This window comes from Phocoena sinus, chromosome 17 (assembly GCF_008692025.1).
Source record: "Phocoena sinus isolate mPhoSin1 chromosome 17, mPhoSin1.pri, whole genome shotgun sequence".
Lineage (NCBI taxonomy): Eukaryota > Metazoa > Chordata > Mammalia > Artiodactyla > Phocoenidae > Phocoena > Phocoena sinus.
In genome coordinates, this window is record NC_045779.1 from 30,296,080 (window position 1) to 30,316,591 (window position 20,512).

General features: G+C 36.9%; 1 protein-coding gene across 1 annotated transcript in view; it reads left to right on the forward strand.

Annotated features, from left to right (window-relative positions):
• Positions 1-20,512, forward strand: part of CNBD1 (cyclic nucleotide binding domain containing 1) — a 414,607-nt gene that overhangs the window by 5,035 nt on the left and 389,060 nt on the right. Inside the window, 1 exon segment of the mRNA XM_032609565.1 lies at positions 15,577-15,649. Within this exon segment, the coding sequence (XP_032465456.1) occupies positions 15,577-15,649 (73 nt within the window).

Sequence of the window (20,512 nt, forward strand, 5' to 3'; positions counted from 1 at the left end):
CAGTCTTCCAGAGGGCAGGATCAGGTGTTTCCCTTTTGTGGAAGCAGTTCTCACAGCTGCCTAGGCAGTAGCCCACAGTCCTCTTTGGCCCCTCCCCAGGTGGTGGTTCAGGTTCAAGGTAATGAGAGTCACAAAGGGCAGGTGATAAATAGCCTTGACTTAAAATTCATACCTGCAGGAGCCAATGTTTATAACCATGGCTATAAAAATTCCATAGGCATAGAGCTTCTCAGTTACAAGAATCACTGTACTCAGGGAAGCCCATTTCTGTGGCTCAGGTACTTGCAGATCATCACTAGTTTGTTCTAGTCCAGGTACAATTCATCAATCAGGCATCATTGTTATCATAAGCAATGTTCCCTAGCAATCTGGTTAACACCCTCTATCTGGTCTCTCGTAAATAGAGCTGGAGAGTTCTCATGCTAAGGGGAAAGTTACTCCTTGAATTACACCATTATACTCTTCATCATACTCTCCTGTCTTAGCTCATGTATCCTCTGGGGTTCCCTTCTATCTTGCTCTATTTGTTCCTATCATTCCAATTCTTCAAAGTTCTGCTCAATGACTTTAATCTCCACAAAGACTCTCCTGTCCTCTCCAGCAGGCATCTCCAACCCCAGGGCTGTGGACTGGTACCCGTCTGGGGCCTGTTAGGAACTGGGACACACAGCAGGAGGTGAGCAGCGGGTGAGCAAGCGAGGGGAGCTTCATCTGCCGCTCCCCATTGCTCGCCTTAACACCTGAACCATCTGACCCCCTGCAACCCTGCCACCCTGGTCAGTGGAAAACTTGTCTACCACGAAACCGGTCCCTGGTGCCAAAAAAGGTTGGAGACCACTGCCCTCCAGTATGAAGTAATCTCTTCCATATCTCTGAACTCCTTTAGCAATTTCTCTACACCCTTTCTATCCTTAACACCTTTAACTTCACTTAGAAACCTCATACACTTGTGCCTTAGGGCTATGATTCTAATTAGATGAATATCTAGAAATAAGTGGTTATCCCTCACATTTGTTTCTCCAATGCCTAGCATACAAGTGTTTAGTAAATTGACAGGAAAACGAATAAGTCTCACAATTTATGGGAGTTTTGGTGAATAGTTCTCTTTTACAAATTATTACATAAATAGCATATGCCTCAGGCACAAGAAAATATTAAAATTTGAGTGAGTCTTCCTCCCAACTCATACTCCTGATCTTATCCTCAGAAGTAACTATCATAAAAATATTTTTCTTGAAATTTTCCATGCATATTCATGTTTATATATGTATATATATTTCTTTTAGTGGTTACATTATATTTCATTGCTTGAGTACACCAAAATGCTACTAATGGATGTTTAAATTATTGTGTCTCATCTTCAAGTCCACCCTTTTATATTCTGCTTCATGAGGTTGGGGCTGGGACTCTGAAAACCAGTTTTTCCCAGGAAGCCAGGGAGCTTCCTATTAAGCTCTGTCAATAGCAGGTGTTAGAGAGGGATTGAAAGGCAGGAGGAAAGTTAAGGAAAGTGTTCATTCTTTCCATTGCCGTTTCTGGTTTGCTTCTTGTGAGTGTCTCTCCAGTAATGTGTCTTTTTCATCCAAGCCATGGCTGTTTGTTCCAGCAGCAGCAGTTTATTCCATTTGCAGTTTTACCAATATTCTCAGAAATAACCCCATTGCACCCCCTCAAAAATTCAGTGCCAGCTACTATGTTCTGTCCTCAGAGGGATGTGTCTCAGCTTTGTAGGGCCATTTCTCCAAGCTTCTAAGTTTTGGTAATTAAACCTCTTTTCTTTGCTTCATCAGCTGAAATAGGGGTGGTAGATGCTTTCTGCACAATATTTGGTGTTCCCTTTTTTTTCTTTTCAGTTTTCTAACACCTAACAGTTCTTTGTATCAATTTTTTTCCATTAAAAATACTGATACGGTTTCTGTTTCCTGGCTACTGGATCCTAACTAATATGGTGGGAATTGGTTTCTAGCAAGTTTTGCTGTTTAAATCAAATAAACATTCTGTATGTATCGTTTTAAGTTGGTAAGCAAGTGTTTCAACAGAACTCCAAGGACAAAGAATGTGTGCATTTTAACTTGATAACTACTGACAAATTGTCTTCCACAGAGTTTGTACTAATTTCTAGTTCTACCATCAGTGTATACAAACTTCTATTTTACAACATTTATGCTAATATCATGTACTATAAGACACACGTTTTGCCAATAAATGAACTGCAAACAGTTTTAATTGCTCTTTAAGTTCACTTTTCTTAAAGAGTGAAGTTTAGAATCTTTTCATATATTTGTGGCCATTTGTATCTATGTGAACAGCCTGTTTATGTCCCTTGACTATTCACTATTTCTTTTTTCTTTTGTTTTTTGCGGTAAGCGAGCCTCTCACTGTTGTGGCCTCTCGCGTTGTGGAGCACAGGCTCCGGACGCGCAGGCTCAGTGGCCATGGCTCACGGGTCCAGCAGGTCCGCGGCATGTGGGATCTTCCCGGACCGGGGCACAAACCCGTGTCCCCTGCATAGGCAGGCGGACTCTCAACCACTGCGCCACCAGGGAAGCCCTATTTTTTCTTTTATTAAAAAAAAAAAACAAAAACCTTTGTTTATAAAAGAAATTAGCCTTTTGGCATGGCATATACTTTACAAATATTCGTCTCAGTTTGCACTTTTGTTTTGTCTTTATGATTTTTGTGTCCTACAAAGGTTTTAGAATGTTTGTGTAGTTTTTGTCCTCTGTTATTGATTCTTGCTTAGAATGCCATTTTTCCATGCCAAGATTTAAACATAATTCCTCCATGCTTTCTCTTAGTATTTATATAATTTTACTTTTCAGTATTAAGCTTATTAAATATTTGGTGCATCTGGAATTTATTTTGAATACATTTACTTTAGAATAGTGATGTAAGGCTACAACATAATATTTTTGCAACTGACCAACCAACTATTCCAACACCATTTTTTGAGTAATTCTTTTTTTCCTGCTAATTTGAAATACCAGTTTTTATTAAAAGCTAAATTTTTGTATGCATTCTGGATCTATTTCTGGAATATATTATTTACTTTTTCCACTAATCTCTTGTCTATATATGCATTCATGTTAAACTGTTATAATTTTGAAGCATTATATTTCAATATCTGGTAAGATTAACCTTTACTGATTACTCTTTTTTAAAAGACTTTTTCTGGCTATTCTCCCATTTTTATTTTTCTGTGTGAACTTTAGAACTATTTGGGCTTCTTCAGCAAGTAAACATTTTGGTATTTTAATTGGAAAATGTGTAAAATTTAAAATTAACTTATGAAGGGCTTCCCTGGTGGCGCAGTGGTTGAGAGTCTGCCTGCCGATGCAGGGGTCACGGGTTCGTGCCCCGGTCTGGGAAGATCCCACATGCCGCGGAGCGGCTGGGCCTGTGAGCCATGGCCACTGAGCCTGCGCGTCCGGAGCCTGTGCTCCGCAACGGGAGAGGCCACAACAGTGAGAGGCCCGCGAACCGCAGAACAAAAACAAAAACAAACAAATATTAACTTATGACGAATTGACATCCTTGTGATATTGAGTCCTCCTACTCAGGAACTGGTATCTTTATTCAACCTTTCTACTTCCAAGTTATGCAAGTGTCCTTTTTATGACACTCAAGAAAATTTATTCCTGGGCATTTTACATGTTTTCCTTACTACTATGAAGATATTTTTCTCATTATATTTTCTAACTATAAAAGTCATCATATGAGAGAGCTACTGAATTTTAAAAAATAAAGAATTTGAAACCACAATTTTACAGAAATGTTGTAAATTCAATAAAAAGAAATATAGTTTTTCCAGAGCCATTTGACACTCCATCATCCTTAAATATTTTGGTATGCATTTCTTAAAATCAAGGACATTCTCTTATTACATAATCACAATACATTCATCAAAATCAGGAATTTAACACATATAAATTACTGTAATCTAATCCTTAGACCCCGTTTAAATGTAGCCAATTGTTCTGATAATGTTCTTAAGTAAAAGGATCCAATTCAAAATCTCATGTTGCATTTCATTGTCTTATCTCTTCAATCTCCTTTAGTCTGGAACAGTTTTTAAGTTTTCCTTGACTTTCATGACCTTGATGCTGGGAGTTACAAACTATTATTTAGAAGAATATGCTTTAGTTTGGTTTGTCTGATATTTCCTTATGATTAGTTTCAAGTTAGAAATCTTTGGCAGGAATGTCATAGAAGTGATTCTGTGTTCTCCTTCCATCTTACCAGGTGGCACATAATTTCACTTTAATCAGTTGACTAAGGTGGTACCCAGAGAGCTTCTCTGCTATAAATTTGGTTTTCCCCCTTTTGTAATTAATAAGTATTTTGTGAAAAGGTATTTTGAAAATATATAAATACCCCTTTTCTCATGAAATATTTAATCAATCAATGTAAAATTATGATTTCCTAGTTTATTCAAAGGGTTTTAATTAATTACTATCATTATATATTTTGATGCGCAAATTGTTTAATTGTTCAGTCTGGCCACTGGGAGTACCTTCAAGGTGGTTTAAGCATTTCCTTGCTTTCTGGAGCAGTAAGATTTTTCAGGCTCATCTTGTACTTTTCCCTACTTGATCCTGCCGACCAGCTCTTTTCCCAAAGAGCCCTAGTTTATTTTAATGCAGAATTAGACTTAAAAATCAAGCTCTGGCTGCTATGTGTGCTCATTGATGTTAGAGTATCGCTGCCCCCAGGCCCTCTCAGTGGACAGATCTAAGGAATAAAAATGTACATTTATGTTGTTTGCATATCAATTTATATCTATGAAAGCCATGAGTTTACACCAATTCATTCAAGTCCAATGCAACACTACAGTCATTTTGGCTTTCTGTATTTGTAACTCTCTTCTCTCAAGTAAGAAACCTTGCTCCTATTAACCTAAATACATTTGATCAGTTCCACTGTGTGTAGCCAATCTTTCATACTACTGCCACCCCATCCCCACTAAGGGTCCTACACTCAACACTGGCATATCCTGTCCCCCTCCCACCTTTGCTCTCCTTACCCCTCTTGGCCTCTGATATTCTGCACAGGCCCACCCCACATGTGGATGCCCACCACATCCTGGTCTTGTCCACTGGGAAAGCCTACCATTCTCCCCAAACCTATAGCTGGCATTGATGCCTACCTTCCTCTACTACCCTCAATGCTTTTGCAACTCATTTCTTCAGGGAAACGGGCAAGCTATTGAATATTTGGTTATTTCCATCATCAACCACTTCAGTCAATACCTTAATGGATTTTCAGTCTATGCAATTCTGTTTTCTACTTATATAATTACAATATTATCAATTATTTTTGTTTCTCTCTTTTTCTTTCTGTTTTTTTTTTTTAACAGGCAGGCATACCTTGTTTTATTACACATTGTAGGTATTGCATTTTTTACAAAATAGAAGTTTGTGGTAGCCTTGTGTCAAGTAAGTCTATTGGCACCATTTTCCCAACAGCATTTGATCAGTTCCCATCTCTGTCACATTTTAGTAATTCTCACAGTATTTCAAACCTTTTAATTATTACTATTGTATTTGTTATGGTGATCTGTGATCAGTGATCTTTTTTTGTCTCTTTTTTTCTAATTTTTATAACTTGTGTATTTCTTTTATCAAATTGTGTTGCTTGGGGCTTCCCTGGTGGCGCAGTGGTTGAGAGTCCGCCTGCCAATGCAGGGGACATGGGTTCATACCCCGGTCCGGGAAGATCTCACATGCCGCGGAGCGGCTAGGCCTGTGAGCCATGGCCGCTGGGCCTGCGCGTCTGGAGCCTGTGCCTCGCAACGGGAGAGGCCATAACAGTGAGAAACCTGCGTACCACACACACACACAAAAATTGTGTTGCTTGGTAGTTCCAGACATGTGTAGCACTAGTGGTATTTGTAAGCTCTTCCTGAATTTATGCTATTGCTTCTAGTGTTTCAACATTAAACATGATGCTGTCTTTTGTTTTGATATATTCATCAAATTAAGGAACTTTTTTCTACTTAAATTATTTAAAAATAATATTGAATTTTACTGAATACTTCTGTCTGGAGATTATGATTTTTAAAATGTTGACTTGTGGTAAGTTATATGGTTATACTTTGTAGTTGAAATTTCTTGGAATTACTAGGATAAATTTTACTTTTTTGTGTGGTATTACTGTGTTAATATGTTTCTGGGCACTATAAAATTATAATATTTATTTTTATTTATGCACGAGATCAGTCTCTGGTTTTCTTTTACCCACTGTCATAACATTTGGGTATCATTGTTTTACTTGCTTCATCAAAAAGATTTGGAAGCTTTTCTTCTCTGTGTTCTGAAACATTTAACTAGCATTAGAATTATTTCTCCTATAAGGATTTGATGGAATTCACCCGTGATAACACCTTGGTTACGTATATTTGTGTGTGTGTGTGTTTTTGTGTGTGGGGTGTGTGTGTGTGTTTGTGTGTGGGGGGTGTGTGTGTGTGTGAGAGAGAAAGAGAGAGAAACTACTGTGAGATTATTTTCCACTTTTTTCAAGACAATTTATTTATTTAGGTTTTCCCTCCCTTCTAGGGTCAATTTAGGTAATACGCATTTTCCTGAAAAGTCATTCATTTTTAATCAGAATTTTAATTAGTTTGACACATAGTTGTGAAAAATACTTTGATTACCTATATAATGGTATTTATCATTAATTACTTCCCAGTTGTATTTCTGACATTGAGTACTTATGATATTTTTTCCTTGTTTAGATAAGTCAGTAGTTTTTTTTTCCCTTCAAAGAACCAGCTCTTGAATTTGTTTACTCTTCTACAGTTTTTCTTGTTTTATAAGTTCATTAATTTCTACTTTTCCATTTTCTCTCTTTTATTTCTCTTATTTATTTTAATTTTCTTTTCCTAACTTCTTGCATTGAATGCTTCATTCTTTCTCCTTTCTTGTAATATAAATATTTTGGGGAATGTACTTTCCCCAGAGAAAGACTAATTATATTCCATTGGTTCATGAAAGCAGTCACTGTTCTTACTTTCTTGATATTTTATAATTTCAGTTTTGATATGCTGTTTGATTTAAGAATAGATTTGATATATGATTAATATATCTCACTAATTATGTAGAATATTTATATATTCAGTGATTCATTACTTAATTTTGGGGTAAAAAGGAAGGGAAGATACTGTGGAAGTTATTTTGTCTCTTGAGGTTTTTTTTTTTTTCCAATTTGCTCTTTTTTTTTCTAACAATTTTTAAAATTGAAGTACAGTTAATTTACAACTGCTGAGATTTTTCATTTATAAATTTTAAGGCCATATAATTTGGAACACAAAAATATTTAATAGTAAGTCTCCATACCTAAACCTTTCTTGATGTAACAACTTTAGACAATGGATATTCACAATCTAGTATGAAATGAGAAAACTTTGTCTCTGCACATCTTAATTTGATTATTAATGTCTAATCTGAATAATAAAATCTAAGTCTGGCTAATTTCATTCATACCTTCACATATTATTATTCAACATACATTATTTTAAAATATTCTTTAAGCTGTAGCTATTACTTATTTGCTGTGTGAGGGAATCTACACAAATATATTTTATACTTCCAATTCTCTGTTGAAACTTCCAATTTGTTACTCATTATTATTTACACTATTGTCACTAGAATCTATGAAGAATTTATTTTTTGTGTTAAGGTTTACAGAATTTACCTACTGTTTATTAGTATAGTCCATATTACTTAAGCCTTAGTTGTATTGTTATCAAATTGTATTTTTCAGAGAGCTCATGGTACTTTATATTCTCTGAGGTCTTATATTTATTTGTTACCTTTATATTTATTGGAGAATAAAACTCATGAGTCACATTTTTTTCCCCCTGAGATTATCTTACTGTTTGCCAGGACTGTTCTGTGGAGAAGACTAAGGCCAAATTGAGTTTTCACTCTTATAGGAGACTTCCTCTTTTGCCTGGGTGTTAAAATAATAGTTTATCTTTGAAAAAGTGACATTTAGCTATGAATCTAGTACATCTAAAAGATCTAGTCTCCTTATAAATCATGTACTATGATTTCTCTTTCCCTTTCTGGATCATGGTATTATATTTAGTTCTTCAGACTCAGGTCTTTATATGAGAAACGTGTTCTTGTGTAATATGTTTGAGCATATTTTGTCCTGTGCCATTATTACTATTTTCTAATTCAGGAACAATTTTCACATGTAGTGTCGCCTTTCTATCTTCATTTATCACTTTCTCCTGTTCTTTTCTCTATTTATGTTTACCTCAATGTTCTGTGACTATATTTTCTTACATCTCTATTGTCATTTTTGTTATTTCTAATGTGGGTTCTGTCATAATTATTTGTCTCTTCTTTCCTGAATATAACCTGTTTGTTTGTAACTTATTTCTATTTAATGCCTTATAGATATTCATTTTTCTTTCATCATGTATATGTGTGTGTATGTGTGTGTGGCCTTTCTTCTCATTTCCTGCCATACTACATCTTCTGATGTGTATTATTTGATTTTTGTTTGATAAGTTAATTGTTTTTCATGCTGTCCCTAAGAGTATGTTATGCCTAGGTGCCAGGATTATTGAACAGTGGTTATATTTTGAAAGCAGTTTACTTGCTAGAAAAAAAAAAATAGTGGTGGGAAATGAGCTGGGATAGCAGACAGATAGAATTTTCTTATATGTTAACTTTGAATACTTTCTCATCAACTTTGTTCTGTACTCTTCCTTAAATCATATGTCTCTAATTAGTAATTCATATTCCAAAGGTTTCTTGGTAGTGATTTCTCTATTTCTCTTTAATGACTGAGATCAGCTGCTTCTGTGTTAATTGTCACGTAACATTTGTCCTCTGTTTTATCACTGCAACAACCTGACTCTTAAAAAACTATGAGTATAGGTAGGATCCTTTTGCAGCCCTACATTCCATATATATCATGGGCTTGGGGTTCCTCTTAGTGTGTCCAGCCTCAAGAACTTCCCATTCCAGGTAATAGTTCATTGGTTTACCCCTCAGGGCTAAGGGAACCTACCTTTCCCTGGAGAACTCTGCTTATTTCCTCAAACAAGAGAAGTATGCATATGAATGCCTTTTTAAAAATTTATTGAAATCACATCATTTGGCTGATATTCTTTAGAGTTTGTAGGAAGGAAATATTTTTAATCCTCAATTTTAATGAAGATCAAAGTTTTTTCTTCTTTTTACACTTTGTTACTTAGTGAGCTCTTTGCCATGGTGTATAATGTCAAAAATGGCATTGATATGATCTTCAATCTCATATAGAAATGTGGTAAAATGATTAAAGTATTGCCTGCAAGGGGCAGAGGGTGTTTTGTTTGTTTGTTGTTCATTTATCTTTTATGAGTATTTGGTGAATATTCTTTAAACACAACTTTATATTCCTCATATATTCTTGCCTTCATTACTTTTCCTTGATTTATTTTCTTTGCATGCAACTCATCCTTGCCTGACATATTAGAGCCATATTCTTATTATTTATTCATTATAATTTAACAAATAATATTTATTTAAATTGAAGCACAGTTATAAGTTCTAGTGTTTCATATATAAGTAAGGAATGAATCCTACCCTTAGGGGATAGTGATAAATAGAAAAAAAATAGATATAAATGATAAAGTCATAAAGAAAGATAATGCTTGCTTAAGGGAAACTATTTTCAGGTCTAGCACAACTACTTTTTTCTAGGGAAGAGAAGTTTAAATGTCACAGATGGGTTAACATTTGAGGTGGATCTAAATGAATGGATGTTTTTTAAGTTGAGAAAGAACCAAAGGTAATATCATATTGAAGGACAAGGTATGGGACTTCCCTGGCAGTCCAGTGGTTAAGACTTCACCTTCCAAGGCAGGGGATGTGGGTTCGATCCCTAGTCAGGGAGCTAAGATCCCACTTGCCTTGCGGCCAATAAACCAAAATATAATACAGAAGCAATATTGTAATAAAATCAATAAAGACTTTAAAAATGGTCCACATCAAAAAAAAATCTTTAAAAAAAAAGGACAAGGTATATTCATGGAGCAGACAGAAAATGTGTTGTTGAGAGGTGGGGGAGGGGCAAGGGAGATGAACATGGTAGTGGTATTTAATGAGGTTCCACTTGGGTATGATTATAAAAGGCACTGTATTCCATATAAAGTTATGTAATCTGTATTGGAATTTTGGAAAGTACTGTGATAGTAGTGTGAAGGATGAGTTGGAAAGGAAGAGGTTCGAGTCAGGGAGACTAGACAGGAGGTAATGGCAGTAGTACAGATGAGACTCAACGAGGGTCTAAAACAAGGTTCTGACGTGTTGCATGCATGTGAATAGCACTTCTTCACAGTGTGCACACAGTATGGCCCTTTTCAGTGGACCTGCCATTAGGATTGGAGAGAACATGTTTGAAAGATACTTAGGATACATTTCAAAAGAGGCAGAATTGATGGCTTTCATAACACCTTGGTCCTGAAGGGGAAAGAATAGAATAGGATCCCAAGGTTGGTGATAGAATTGTGAAAGTGATGGGGATTTTCTTAACCCAGGTGGAGAATTCAGGAGGAGGATCAGTATTTTGAGGGAAAGAAGTATGAGAGGAATTTTAAGTGAAGATTTTGTTATCATGAGTCTGATTTTCCTAGATGACATTCATGTGAAAATTAGTGGAGTGAAAGTTAGAGTTCTGGGCTGGAGAGTTTGATTTGAGGATCCGAAGTGTATGTGTGATAGCTGGAGATGTGGGTGCTGATAAGGTCATGCAAGAAGTGGGTCTAAACTGAGAAGAGAAGACAGGGATACTTAGAATGGATTGGTGGGCAACATCGATGCTCAAGAAAAGAAGATAGGAGTTGGTAGAGAAGTCTAATAAGGAAAAAGCAAGCGAGGAGAGAATGCTGTCACAGAAGCCTCGTAGGTAGAAACTTCACCAGTGTCAAATGTCACACAGAGGTTAGTACAATGGTGACTGAAAAGAGGTTATTGGACTAAAAACTACAAGATTTCCTATAATTTTTAATAAAACAAATTTTAATGAATAATGAACGTGAAAGATAAATTTTAGTGAGTGGAGAAGCGAATCTGAGTTGAGGAAATAAACATGAATGTAGATGACTGCATTCATCAAGAAATAAAGGGAAGCTATTTCAATAATTTGTTGTATAACATTCCCCTCTATTTTCACTTTTTAGTTAATATATGTCTATTTTAACATCTTAACCACTCAGACAAGGGGCAGGGACAACATAAGCCCACTTGCATAATTGTCCCTGTTGGTGTGTCAGCTTTTATTCATAGAAGTCCATGATTGGTCACTATTCCTTTGCCTCTTGATGGTCTATTTAATTGAGATTTTTCAGGTGCCTTATGTTTATTGAATGTTACTTCAAGGAGAATTAACTTTGAGATTTTAGAAAACAAATTATTATTTGAAGGGAAAAGAATAAACACACTATTAACCACTAACATAGTTATGTTTAATTCTCTATTATTACACAAGTTTAGACTTATTTAAAAACATAGAACTAGATCAATTATCTAAGTATATAGGGGGAATTAATTACACTTATAGTCTCTGATGGAGATTTTCTTTTTACTCCTATCCAACTCCTTGTTCTGTACTTTAGTCTTATGCTAGAATTCACCTCCTGCATATAAGAACTGCTATTCTTACTAAAAGTTCATTGATAATGTTTCTGTTGCTATTGCTGTTGAACTGTTTCTTTGCACTCTGAATACTGTATTAAGCAAAGTTCTACTTGTCACTGGATTAGTCATTAGAGTGTGTGCTATAACTACTTTGAAGAGGTCTGTTTTCTAGCCTACCATACTCTGAAATTTCCACAGTTTCTCTTTGTTGTCACATTTCCTCTTTGGCTCTGTTGTCCACTTCTTTTATCTTGCCCTATAAGCCACTCAGATGAATTTAGTCTCATAGTAAATAGTGGTTATTCATTTACAATAATATTGTTAAGTCTTCACTTAGTCTACTGCTTCCTCTTAGATTTTGCAAGGGATATTTATCTACTCTTAAGAGGGAAAGCTTGTTGGAGAAAAATAGTTTAGTTTTATTTTAACACTCACAAAACATATCTTTATATGTTTTAACATATCTTTATAACTCCTATCACAAACATACTTAATTCACCATACTGCGCAAATATGAAAATATATATCTACCCCTGAGAAAACATTAACACATGTAAACAAAAGATCATCGTGTCACTCACATAAAACATTGGATTTTAGTTTCTCTATTTCAATAATGTATAGTAGGCCTTATATCAATAAAGATAATTGTTTTTTTAAATTTTACCATGAATTTCAAGTTTAAAATTCTTTATAACCACCCATTTATATCAGCTGCTAATCCCCTTTCAAACTTACTCTGGTCAAAATCCTTGATTTTTATCCCCATTATAGGGTTAAGCCTCTTCTACTCTGCCAAAAGCCCAAGTAAGACATATTCATGAGCAGAGAAAAAGACTGGAAAACAAATGTAAGCTTAGTATTCTTTAAACTCTTTAAGCTTTATCCCTGTATTAAATTTGATCACCAGAGAAGTTCAACTTTATAATTTCATGGTGAAATCTTTTGGTTTTTTTCTTTTTAATGAAACTCTTCAAAGACAAGATCCAGTATATTGCTCAAGGGCCTTTATGTAAAAATCCTTGTGACAAACATTTCTTGGAAATGAGGATCGGTGAAGAAATTTTTTTGTGAATTGTATAGTGTCCTTCTAGGCTGTGAGTACTACCTAGACTATTCTGTTTTTTTTTTTTTTTTTAACATCTTTATTGGAGGATAATTATTTTATAATGGTTTGTTAGTTTCTGCTTTATAACAAAGTGAATCAGTTATACATATACATATGTTCCCATATCTCTTCCCTCTTGCGTCTCCCTTCCTCCCACCCTACCTATTCCACCTTTATAGGTGGTCACAAACCACCGAGCTGATCTCCCTGTGCTATGCGGCTGCTTCCCACTAGCTATCTATTTTACATTTGGTAGTTTATATATGTCCATGCCACTCTCTCACTTTGTCCCAGCTTACCCTTCCCCCTCCCCGTATCCTCAAATCCATTCTCTAGTAGGTCTGCGTCTTTATTCCTGTCCTGTCCCTAGGTTTTTCGTGACCATTTTTTTTTTTTTAGATTCCATATACATGTGTTTGCATATGGTATTTGTTTTTCTCTTTCTGACTTCACTCTGTATAACAGACTCTAAGTCCATCCACCTCACTACAAATAACTCAATTTCATTTCTTTTTATGGCTGAGTAATATTCCATTGTATATATGTGCCACATCTTCTTATCCATTCATCTGATTCTGGTTTTGAGTTTACTTGGCTGTGCCAAGCCCAGTGCGAAGTTGCACCCTCAGGTGCCACAGCTTTCCTCAGGCATAGTGAGTTTTCAATTTTTCTATTCTTTGCTGGCAATTCTTAGTCTTATAATATCTGTTCTGTGATTTTTATATTTTTGTTTTAACTGAAAGTTGAAGATATTTACTTTTTCAAAGCCTTTTTTTTTTTCAAAGCCCTTTTTAAAGTCAGAATTTCTCAAACCTTGTCCTTTTCCCAAATCTCTATGCCACCATCCCCCTTTTATGTCCACACCAGTCCCCAGGGCTATTTCTGACCCTCTTCTTAAACTGGGTTAGGAAAATGGACTAAACCAATACTTAGTAGAAGTCTTTTCTTAACCCATGTATATAAAAACTACTGTATGACACATGAATGGGTAAAGAAGATGTGGTATATATATATACACAATGAAATATTACTCAGTCATAAAAGAAAGAAATGTCATTTGCAGCAACATGGATGGACCCAGAGATTACTGTACTAAGTGAAGTAAGCCAGAAAGAAAAATACCATATGATATCACTTATATGTGGAATATAAAATATAACAGAAATGAACTTATCTATGAAATAGAAACAGACTCACAGATATAGAGAACAGACCTGTGGTTCTCAAGGGGAGAAGGGATTGGAGGACAGATGGATTGTGAGTTTGGGATTAGCAGATGAAAACTGTGATATATAGGATGGATAAACAACAATGTCCTACTGTATAGCACAGCAAACTATATTCAGTATCCTGTGATAAACCATAATGGAAAAGAATATGAAAAAGAATATGTATATATATATATATATATATATATATATATATGTATAACAATCACTTTGCTGTACAGCAGAAATTAATACAACATTGTAAATCAACTATACTTCAATAAAATTTTTAAAAATGAAAAAATACTACCATAATTAAGGTCTTTTATAATATCCCATATCAGAAATATTACTATACTAGAAGTATTTTTTATATAATCTAGCTGTAACTTGGATCATCTAAAATAATGATTCCATATAATGCTAAAGTGCAATGAGGTAATTTTTGCTTTCTGAAGGCTTAACTGAGTAAGGTAGGTAAGAAAATACCTAAAGCATGTAATTAGTATTTTCAGGTTTATTAAATGGTAATGATTCATGTGGTAACAACCAGTTTTCTGTTTATATTTTACTGTTTTCAGTTTTGTATTTAGAAAGTGGTTATTTGTTATTGATGATTCAGTTTTAGATCACAAAAGGCTTAAACAAAAAGTGTTTGAAATTTTATGATTCAGTTACCTGGAATTAAAATGGATAAGTTTGGACATGTCAAATTCTAATTCTTCATTATTGGGATGTGGTCAATGAATATGTCTTAAAAAGGTTAGAAATGCATTAGGCCGGTGATTCTCTCAATACCTGTTCACTAAGGGAAGGAATAATGTGCATCTTGGTATTTATTACTGCTTTCCATTTTAAATTTCCAACAGCATGCATTCTCCTGGGGTATGGAGAGTACCTGTGATGTGAAGGCACATCTTTGTAATTATGCTTGTTGTCAATATTCTATTTTCCTTTTCATCTCCTTTGAAGGATGTCAGTTCTTTCTGGTACTGAAGGGGAATCACAGTTAGTTGCTTTTAGCTATGACTACTATCTTTCTGCTTGTAAGGGAACATGTGTGATTTGCTTACACTTGAACTTCAGAAGGAATTGCAAACTGAATCCAGACACTGGAAGGTGCTCTGTAGAGTTCTGAAGAGGAGCTAGCCAAAGATGGGGACCTGCATAGGAATGAACAAAAATTACTAGTATTACAGAGAAGGAGAAGGAGATGAAGAGGGAGAGGGAGACCTCAAGAAAACTCTTCTTTGAATTGTCATGTCTGGAGTTCTGGAACCAGTTCACATTCTAAAGGAATAGGATAAGGATTCTGAAAGGCTTACTTCCAGAGGAGTGACATTATATGACACATATTAGCACCAGAATTTACTGGAATTAAACAAATAAACAAACATAATATTCCAGACTAGATTTGACATCAATGAAAGACATTAAATTCTTTCCTCAATTTAATCACCCTATTCAATTCTGCTTGTGTAACAAAGACTGTTAATACATCACTTCCATAGTCACTGAATTCTTTTACTATGATGAATGTTTGCAATTAAATTGTATTTACAAACTTGGTTAATAAGATTGTCGAAAATTGCTCACATTTTTAATTGATTTTTTTTTAATTTTGCAGGCTTGCAAATGCCTCAGAACATTGATTATCCTCAGTTGAATACATTATGCCACATGAGAGGAATACAATACAGGTAAGTTATCACGCCTTTCTTTTCCTGTCATTCAAATGAATATGAATAGGTTTGTTTCATGGATAAAGTATAGTAATAAAGCATTGTTGACTCTCAGAGGTACCTGATTTACCACACAGATAAAAACATTTGAAAACCTGGAGGTTATTTCTCCAGGTTGAAGGGGCAGAATATATATGTCATATTTTAAGGAAACAGTTTAGTGTGAAACAAACATAACTCATCCCTAGCTGGGCTCTTTGTAGTACTCAAAAACAGTCATAAGGGAAAAAAGCTTTAAATGGTTGAAAACACAAATCCTGAGTGAAACAAGTACTTTAGCAGTGCCTAGTTGAAATATAATGGAGCCAAAGAACTAAGAAATATCACGGTTCATAGCTCAGGGTTCCTAAGATGTGTGACACTTGAAAATATAATTTTTTAAAATCTATTTAAAATCTTGCTAACTCCTTTTCCCAAATTGAATTCTTAACCACTTCAAATTATTTCTACATCTTCATTGACTTTTCCACTCCTTTTTCAGAGAAAGAGAGAGGGTATGCTTTTTTTTAATTTATCTAAATAATACTTTTTAAATTATGTGCTTCTGCCCCTTCCTCACTCTTGGCACCTTTCAGCATAGGGTAAAGAATTAAATACATGCCCTCTGGAGTCATGTTGCCTAGTTTGAATCCTGGATCAGCCACTTCCCAGCTGTGTGGTCTTGGACTGGTTACTTAATTTCTCTTTACCTCAGTTTTCTCATTAGTAAAATGGAGATAATAGTCATATCCGTTTCAAAGAGTTATTAGGATGATTAAATGAGCTAATATATGTAAAGTAAACAGTGTCTGACACATGGTAAGAGCTACATAACTATTTTTATTATTGTTATTCAAAAAAGCTCACCCAAGTTTTTAACTGTTGAACTTATATGCTGGTCCCTTTTTTCACACGTAACAAGCTAGTTAAGGCTTTTGGAGTAGAACACCTTCTTTCCTCTTATTTTCCTTTTGCTTTCTAGCCCAGGCATTTAAAAAATATATTGTATTTCTAGATTCCCACCTCCCTACCACCCTTCGGGAATCATAATAAGAGAGATTAAATCATCTAGATCTGGGTCTGCCAAAGAATCCATTCTACATAAATTTTACCAGCCTTCATCTTCCTGGTTTGAGAATCCCCCCCAGGCAGTGTTTTCTCATCAGACCATCATCTGGTCCAGGCAGTCTGGTTGTCCTGCCTGACTTCCCTCTATTAAGTCTCACATTTACTGTACCTTCTCTCAGACACTCCCCTGAATTTCTTGGATGTTTTCTTTTGAGGCAGTGGCACACACCAGGGGCCTGGAAGGGGACACATTTTACAGGAACTGTGTATCGGTTTTGGGTCATTCTTTTAGAAAAAGATTATAAGATTAAAAATACAAAATTGGATGTGAAAATGAGTATTTACTTAGAATGAGAAAATAAACTACAACAAATTAATGAAGGCTTAGCAATTCAGGTCCTTTTTCCTCCCTGAAATTTCTTTAGGCAATTTATCAGAAATGTGTACATAGAAATTGTCTTTCAGATTACAAAGCTTTCAATTGATTTCAACAAATTGAGAAGGGATTTAAGAAAAATATGTTCCTCCATATTTATTCTATATGTATTATATGTTTAAAATGACCAATGAAGTATACTTTCCCCCATAATAAAAACAGAAAGGCTGAGAATTAAATGACTCAAGGATTGAAATTTTTTTATACATTAAACATATGAAGAGTCTTAGTTTTGATACTATACCATACACACACACACACACACACACACACACACGTACATATGTATATTCATCTTCTTTGGATAACTGTCCTTCCTCCGTCTTTCCTTTGGCCCAGAGTGGGAAGATGGAGGGGAGGCTGCTACTCTCTATCATTTCCCATGTACCTCTACCATGGGCTCCACTCCATTGTTACAACTGCTTCTGTCCCCTATCTGGGTGCATGTGAGCACTTCTCACTGTGAAATGCCCACGGTCACGAGACCCCTCCACAAGACCACCAGAGACAAGAGTCAAAGCCAAACGGCAAGGGTCATTTATTGCAGGTTCGAACCTGGACCTCTGCGCACTCGTTGCCGGTGACGCTAAGAGGTTCCGATGGAGTTTAGTACAGCTCTTTTATAGACAGGTACAAACAAGCTCGCGACCTTCAGGGGTGGGGAGTACTGATTGGCTAACTTTTAAACAAAGACACTAGTCACTGATTGGTTAACTTTTAAACAAAGACACTAGTCACCGTCTGATTGGTTGGATGGTTGCAAAAGGGGGTTCAGCAAGCATAGTTACAGAAGCGAGAGCGGCTGGTTAAGTTTCGGTTTCCTGAGGCTTTGTTTTTCAATTAGGAATACTTAAGATAGGGCCATAGTTACAAACAGTACAAACAGGAAGATCGATGCAATCCTAGCAGCGCTACGGCCTAATGGCAGGGCATCAATTCAGTCCTATTTCTACCAAAGTAGAACATAGCCCTTCATTCCCCCTTCTTTCATGAACCAGAGGAGCCAATCTTGGGTCCTCAAGGCTCAGTTTCTTCATTTTCTAAGTCCTCGTATGGCTGATATTGTGATCTTAATACCATTAGCTGAACTGTGTTTATTCTTTTTCGGACGAAATCCATGATTTTGTTGAATATACAGGGGCCTATAGTGAGGAGGAAAAGGAGGCATAGTAGAGGGCCCAGGAAGGGGAGGAGGAAGGGAAGCATCCCATGAAATCCTGACCAAAGGGGATTGTCCGCTAATTCTTTCCGGCGGCGGGCTAAGTCTTCCTGGAGCTGGTGAATTTTGTTTCTTACAATGCCTGATTTATTTGCATAAAAACAACATTTTTCTTTTAGGGCGAGGCATATCCCACCCTGTTCAGCTGTCAGCAAGTCTAAGCCCCTCCTATTTTGTAGGACTACCTCGGCCAGCGAATCTAATTGGTCCTGTAAGTCCTGAATGGTTCCAGAGAGGGCTTCTACATCTTCAATTAATTGTCTAGACAGCTGATTATAGGAGTGAAGGGAGACCCCAAGACCTGTACTCCCTGTGGCCACAGCTCCTGTAATTCCTAGTCCTACCAGGAGGGGTATGGCTGTAATGGCTCGTTTGGTTCTTCCTGCCCAAAGGTCAAAGCTGGGAATGGGCAATGGAGTGTCTCCCGAGATCAGGTCTACATTAGGGAGGAGGGTGGCTAGGTTGCAGACCCCTGTCCAGTTTTGGGGTAAATAGGTGTATGCTAGGTTATTTCCACAGACAAAGACAGTGGTGTTAGGACTACAGAGGGAGGAGTTTACGGGGATATACTGACTACATCCAGTAGATGAAAGGATTCCCAAGTCAATACTGGCGTTAGAGAGGGAATCGTTCTTGACAAAGCATGAGGTATTAAAGGTAGTTGAAAACTTTGAAAATTGTATGGGAAACAGCTCGGGGAGTAAAGTTGGGTTACATTGTTTGCTGATGTTTAAATTGGCGAAAATGAGGATGGCTATAGGGCGGGGCGGTCCTTGAGGAAGGCAGAGCCAGCAATCTTGTGCTAAGTTGGGGTTGGTGGTATTTAAAAGCGCAAAAGTAGCTTCTAGTATAGTCGTGGTTTGGGGGTCCAGTTCAGAGGGATTGACCTTAGGGCGAATTAGGGGGTGGTAGCTGAGCTGTGGGTACAGATCCTGATAGGCCTTTTCTATTTGTCTTCGGGTTTCTATCTGGCGCACTTCATCTTGGGGCCCTCCACCGTCTGACATATGTATGGGGGCCCTGGTATTCCAGCACACCGGGGTCCCGGGAGTGCCAATGCATCCAGCCTGAAGGTATTTATTATTATCACTAATGGTGGGACTTTTATTATTCTGTAGTGTGGCTGTGAAATAAGTCTTGTTATTGGTCCCTGTACATTGCTGGTAAGAGGAGTAGCATGTGCTATGCATTGATTCCTGAAAAGTAGAACAGGGGCAAATAGCTCGGGGGGGGAGTGGTTTAGGCTTATGGTGGCATTGCCAGCTGGTTTTGACCCCGGTGCCTCCATATACCTGAACAAGGTATGCAGTTATTCCCCCGCAATCCTGAATATGAGTATACCTTTGGGGAACAACAGGAGTCTCGCTAGTACCTCCCCTGCACTCGCACGGTGCACCATATATTTGTTGCATTAAAGCATTCTTATTGGGGGGGGGGTTGAATCCTCCCCTCGTGGCCCGAGGGTTGAGGGTTAGGACTGTCATTAGAGCTATCAGCAGTACCTTGGTCCTCATGGGGGAGGGTATGGCGTAAGGTCAGTTTGAGGGGATTGTCCTTACTCCGATCAACCGTCCAGGTGACGTCAGCTTTAGTGGACTTGATGAGGTCAGAAAGTGGGTCCACTGGCTTGACGTGGGTGTAATGGATCCAGGCAGCTATGCTGTCCACCTTGATGGCCGTCGGCGTTGTCAGGATGATCTGGTAAGGTCCTTTCCACCTGGGTTCTAGGGTCTCTTGTCGATGGCGTTTGACAAGGACCCAGTCACCTGGTCGGAGCTGGTGTGGAGTAGGCGGGGGTCCTGTTGTATATAGCTCTTTTAGTTTGGGCCAGATTATCTCATGTATCCGCTGTAAGGCTTGGAGGGAAGACAGGAGATTATTTTCTGGGTCCGATTGGATAAGGTTAGTCTTTAGGTTAGGGATAATAGGAGGAGGCCTACCATGTATTATTTCGTAGGGGGTAAATCCTAGCTTATAGGGGGAATTTCGCACCCTAAACAGAGTGTAGGGGAGTAGGACTACCCAGTTAGCACCAGTCTCCATGGTTAATTTAGTCAAGGTCTCTTTTAGAGTTCTATTCATTCTTTCTACCTGTCCTGAACTCTGGGGGCGGTATGCA